Source organism: Amblyomma mixtum, chromosome 5 (assembly GCF_055824585.1).
Source record: "Amblyomma mixtum isolate Tamu chromosome 5, ASM5582458v1, whole genome shotgun sequence".
NCBI classification, from domain to species: domain Eukaryota; kingdom Metazoa; phylum Arthropoda; class Arachnida; order Ixodida; family Ixodidae; genus Amblyomma; species Amblyomma mixtum.
The window spans coordinates 163,636,686-163,642,685 of NC_143016.1; the positions used below are offsets into that span (position 1 = coordinate 163,636,686).

The window sequence follows — 6,000 nt, forward strand, 5'->3', positions numbered from 1 at the left end:
ACAGTCGTTATCAGCACAATCCCGTTTCGTGAAGTTGCCCAGAAACAGCGGAAGACCTCAGTGCGCACTTGCCGTCCGTCCGTCCTATCGCGCATGTTTTGGCGAGCGGGGGAGCGGGAGTGCCTAACTGCACAGAAATCGATGTTTTGAGGTGCGTTGTTTTCTTCAAGTGAGAAAAACCAGAGAACCAGGACCAGGACAAGACACACACACGCTTTCTCCGGACTTACAACTAATTTATTATTAAGTCACTAGGGTAAGGGTAAGGGCTAGTTGGTTATCCATGAATAAAAATACAGAGCGCCGCTTAAAACAGGTAAGCACAAGGACGTGGACGAGATCGTGTGTCTGCTTTTGTCCTTGTGCTTTCGGATTTAAGTTGCGCTCTATATTTTTATTCATTTATCTATGTATTATTAAGCGCAAATACATGACACATCATAGTCCAGACGCCATTGCAACCCGGACGAAGATTGCCACTCTTTGTCAGTGATAACAGACGGGTCACTGATGCAAACGCTTTTGTTCTTTTTGATTAAGAACGCTTCTAACAGTTCGCGCCCTTGCATAGACTTTCCGCGGTCAATAATGGCAGCGCTATGAAGCAAAGCTGGGCAGTTTTGGCACTCTTTCTCAGGCATGACCAGGTTGCTCAATGTACAATGGTGCAGCGTTCTGCCGTGCTCCCTGAGGCCCTCGTCCTGGCATTTTATGCGTGGAAGTGTGTGAATACGTATGCTCGTGTGAACAAATGACCGCTCTCTCTGAACGATGCCTTCACCTTCTATGTTGGGCTGCCGCTCCGGCTACAGGAGCAACAACGAAAAAGCATCCCTTTTTCTTTTCCTGTCTGACGCTGAACTGCAAGAGAAGTAGAAACGCGCCATCCGCTGATAAGAGGCTGGTGGCTTCTCTTTCGGTTTGTCGAACGTGAGTGTTTGTGAGAAACATTTCGATCCCACGGACGTCGTTCGGTAAGACGAGTTCGTACAGAATGGGGACGTTGTCCCTCTGCGACGTGAGCTGCAAGAGCTGAAGCCTTACGTTCTTACGATAAGCTAAGGACTCCCACCATACTTAACCTTGCCCAAACCACAATCTCGGGCAATAACCGTGCGATGCTGCATCGCATAAAATGCCAGGCACATCAGTGGAAACTTCGGATAACCCGTGCCCGAACTACCCGGCCATCGGCGACGCTACGGCAGCAGGTAATGACGACGAGCCTGTGTGAACACAGATCGCTCGCAAGTGTCAACGAGTCATAGCTTGAAATATTAAAAGAAGGCTCTGGTTGAAATTATACCTTTCTAATTTTAAGAGCTTTAGCTCTTACTTATCACATTTCTAGATTTCGTGGGGTCTGCTACCACCCTAAGATCACAGCTACATCTGTGGCAGCAACTAGAAAAGAGCACATCTCGCATTGAGTGTATTGTAGCGCCATTTACAATTTAATTGTAGAAATAACCACCTGCTGCGTGCCAATGATGACGGCATGGTCAAATATGGTGGATAGAGATGGAACTGTGTGAGTATGAGTGTTATGGAAGAAGACAGTTCGTCTAATCAATGAAGTGAATAATTCGATGAAGGTGCCAGTGAAGTTGTTAAGCAGTGATTTGTGTGAATATGTACAAGTGAAATGTTTGTGAGTATGTTTATCATATGGGGAAATGAGCGTACAAATTTGTATTCGCATTGGTGTACCTCCTGTTAATCTCGTTCGTATAAATTCAAGTAAACCAAGCAGCTAACGCTCGTTACTTCAACGTCTTCCAGACGGTGGCGGCCTTTTTTTCCCAGATGCTGTATAAAGTACGTATTCCAGATTGGCCAAAGCCTGTAAAATTATAGAACTGTAGCGCAATTCCGAATGGCACAGGAATCGCAGCTTCGCGACTGTAGGTACAAAATACCTGACCAGTGGAGGCAAAATTTTGATGAAGTAAAAGCTACTGCGTTGACCGTTCTATTGGTGCTTTTCGTAGATGTGAATAAATTGTGAGAGAATATGTCTACTTAGGGCAGGTAGTGACCGCAGATCCGGATCATGAGAGGGAAATAACTAGAAGAATAAGAATGGGGTGGAGCGCGTATGGCAGGTTCTCTCAGGTCATGAATGGTAGCTTACCAATATCCATGAAGAGAAAAGTATATAACAGCTGTATCCTACCGGTACTCACCTATGGGGCAGAAACGTGGAGGCTAACAAAGAGGGTTCAGCTTAAGCTAAGAACAACGCAGCGAGCTATGGAAAGGAAAATGATAGGTGTAACGTTAAGAGATCGGAAGAGGGCGGAGTGGGTGAGGGAACAAACGCGGGTTAATGACATCCTAGTTGGAATCAAGAGGAAGAAGTGGGCTTGGGCAGGGCATGTAATGCGAAGGCAAGATAACCGCTGGTCCTTAAGGGTAACAGAGTGGATTCCAAGAGAAAGCAAACGTAGCAGGGGACGGCAGAAAGTTAGATGGGCGGATGAGATTAAGAAGTTTGCGGGGATACAGTGGCGGCAACTAGCAAAGGACAGGGTTAATTGGAGAGACATGGGAGAGGCCTTTGCCCTGCAGTGGGTGTAGTCAGGCTGATGATGATGATGATGAATAAATTGTTCATTATGTTGAAGACATTCGCTTTTTGATTTTGTCTATGTACACTGCCGAAGAAAGCAATGTGTAAGCTGCGAAATAATCTGCAATATTATGTTAAAAGAGACGGCGATACTGTGCTGTACGTACCTAAGCACGTCGCAATTCATGACGGCGTTATTCTATCGAGATCACGGCAGTTAGCGGCGCCGTGCCGTAATATTGTCTCATTACAAATAGTGGCACCCTGCTGGTGAAATGACAAACCTAGATCCGCCGAAAAGCACCATTTGTGAGCTCAAAAGATGCACAAGTGAAAGTACCAACTGCTGTCCATGTATCTCGAGCTAAATAGAGTGCACTGTGCTTCCAAAAGGTGAACGCCGTGGTGCTGCGCATATAAACGGCCAGCGTGACGTTTTGACGCATTCGCGCGCTAAAGGGCTGGCGCTTATCCATGCATTAAACCTTCCATTTAAATCCCACGCCGGCTAGTGCTCAACGTGCCGCAGCAAAACGCAACGTAGTGTTTAACCTGCACTGGTGTTCACCGAAGCCATGCGACTGACGAAAGCGCGTTACAACTCCAACGAGTGCCGTCTGCAAACACGACCCTTCCGTCATCACGCACTGCGTTGAGGTCACGTGTATATGGCAGGTTAGTGAGCACACCGCACATTTAAGCAATTCTCAATCTCCCATTAAGCCCGACGAGTCTCAACGCAGCTGCCAGCCTTGGCACTGCCGGTAGCGCTGTTCCTCCATATACGCGTCAAGCGGGCTGTCGTAAAGTAACCATAGTTGTACGGGGCCCGCGCTTGCATTTGGCATTAAAAAATAACAAGATGAAGTAATGCCATATGGCGCAACCACGCTACACGCCGCCGTAGTGGCCTGATGCTCGCTGCTCCCTGACTGGCGGTGGCGCCACCAGCGGCTGCCTTTGTCCCCAAACCAAACGTCGACGCGAGTTTCATGACCAAAGGACTCTGGTTTTGTGCCTTATTTTTCCTGCGCTTCTCCCACCTTTATGATCCAAAAACTATCACGTGGTTTGAAAGGATGTATGTGTTCTGTAGAAAACAAAAGCTCCGCGTCATTTAGCTATACACTGTTGCTGAAGGTTCACTGCTTTCCCCGTGTTTTCCAGCATTTTATTTTGCCCGAGTGCCCATGAGCCATGAAAGTCGTTTCTGTGTAATAGGCACGCAATTTTATGGAAAAGATTGCGACTTCTGGCGTTTGCAAAGGATAGCGCCAACAAGGCGAGGATTCTGTTCGTAACTCATGCGGATAGGTCTAGGTGCACACGACGTATTGTTGACAAGCTGTCTTTTATTGCAACAGTAGTTTGGCCGATATAAAATGCCTGCATCTGCTATAACCGCTGCATCAAGCATTCCTCCTGCATGCAAGTATTGCGTTTTTTTTCTTCTCATTACTTCGATGCTTGGGAGGGCAATATGGTGGACCTATGCGGGACTCAGGCTCCCGTATAGAGCATATACAGTGAATCTAGCAGCGGTGTACAGCTAGCAAACGGCTCAGAGAACTTGCTTGCCGTGCAACGAAGCGCAGGACAAATTTTCTTCCTCTCAAATGATAGCCTTTTGCGTGATCTCTTATTACCAGCAGCAAACGGGAGAAAAAAAAATGTACTTAACGCCTGTGATTTCAACGATAAACGAGCTCCGGGAGCAGCTGCTGCCAAAGCAGGAGCGATGGAGTGAAACAAGATGCCATGGTCATATTAATCTCTAGCTGCAGTTGAGCCGAAAGACCACACTTTCCTTAGTGCTGGCTAGAATTTGAGAGAATATGCTCGGCATAGAGAGCCGGGCCTTCATATGCAAAGCTTTATTCCATTTCGAACTTCAGCAAGTTCAACAGCCGTTTCAAGGGGACAATGCACGATGCAGGCACTTATTTCTTTCGTCGGAAGCCCTTTGATCTGCCCCAGGGCACGGGAAGATCACCGATTTCTGTATTTTTTTCAAAGTTTTGAAAGCCCCAGAAGAAAATGTGCAACATGTAAGTTTCGCACCTTGCAGTCAGGGAGAAAAATATGAAGCCTGCTCGTTTGTCACCCATGCTTTTAGCCTTTGCACAATGCAGAGAATTCGGCTTCGTATGAACATCTTTTTAGTTTGAATATACCTTGGGTGGCAGAGATGAGTAGTAAGTACGGGATTCAGCTTGCCGACGCTGCATATCTGGGCTCCTGTGGAAAATGTAATAGAGAGTTTCAGGTTACTTTCAGCTTCATGGGACTTTTCAGCTTGCTGTCACATCGTTTTTCATTTCGATGGAAGCAAGAGGACCGCCTTTCATACGCATGCGGCTACCACGGCCGCTGTTTGTTTCCGCGATTTTGTTCTCAGCCCCGATGGTCAGGGATCGAATCCCAGTGAATGACTGTAGTAGTTACTCAAAAGTGTACCCCCCAAGCGGAGGCATGCTGCTAGGAATATAAATATACAACTTTTTTGGTACTCTGGTGTTGAAAAAAAATTCATCCGGTTCAGGGACTCGAACCCCGGATGACCATGACAGCTTACGCAACCTACCTAGGGTACATATCTACCAGATGCGCTTCGGTAAGGGCTAAAGGGGAAATATGCCCTTAAAGTGGTAAACTAAGTAACCTCATTTATTATTTGGCGGGTTTACTAGGGTTTACCGCTGGTCCTTAAGGGTAACGGAGTGGATTCCAAGAGAAGGCAAACGTAGCAAGGGACGGCAGAAAGTTAGGTGGGCGGATGAGATTGAGAAGTTTACGGAGATACAGCGGCCGTAACTGGCAAAGGACAGGGTTAATTGGAGATACATGGGAGAGGCCTTTGCCCTGCAGTGGGTGTAGTCAGGCTGCTGCTGATGATGATGATGACTAGGGTCGATAGTCAATGCGAAACCCGAATAGATACTGAACTGCACATTTTGTATGCGCTCGAGTCACACCGTTGTTCGTAGACGGAGGAACCGGGAGACATGTAGACCATTTTGCTTCTCTTTTCTAGGGTGAAATTCCGCCAGGAACTGGCCATGAAGAAACAGCGGGATCGATTTAGGGCCGAGCAGAAGAAGCAGGATCAGGCAAGGCAGGAAAAGCTCAATGCGCAGGCAAGTTGACCAAGCTGTTAGACTCCAACAAACTGTGTTTGACGGCTAAAATTGTGTTTTTCTTATTTTTGCCGGTGAGATTCCTGGAGTGCGCCGCGATGGTAGAGTATAGACCGCGTCTTCTCACTTGCTTGGCTCTTTGGGCGCAAAATACTTTGCGCCGTGGTTCACACAAATAGTGCAGCATACCACGTGGCAAAACATTCTTTTCTGTTCAAGCTCTCTCGCAGCCCCCGCCTAGAGCAGGCAAGCAAACGCATAACCAAGTTTCGTGCCTACATTTCGAGTGAT

At 47.2% G+C, this 6,000-nt stretch overlaps 1 protein-coding gene across 1 annotated transcript in view; it reads left to right on the plus strand.

Moving 5' to 3' along the window:
* The window catches only part of LOC149344361 (uncharacterized), a 93,048-nt gene extending 87,318 nt beyond the window's left edge, over positions 1 to 5,730 (plus strand). Inside the window, exon 10 of the mRNA XM_089542613.1 lies at positions 5,607 to 5,730. Within this exon, the coding sequence (XP_089398739.1) occupies positions 5,607 to 5,718 (112 nt within the window). The 3' untranslated portion in view covers positions 5,719 to 5,730. The remainder of the gene's footprint in view (positions 1 to 5,606) is intronic.
* The last annotated feature ends 270 nt before the right edge of the window (positions 5,731 to 6,000 follow it).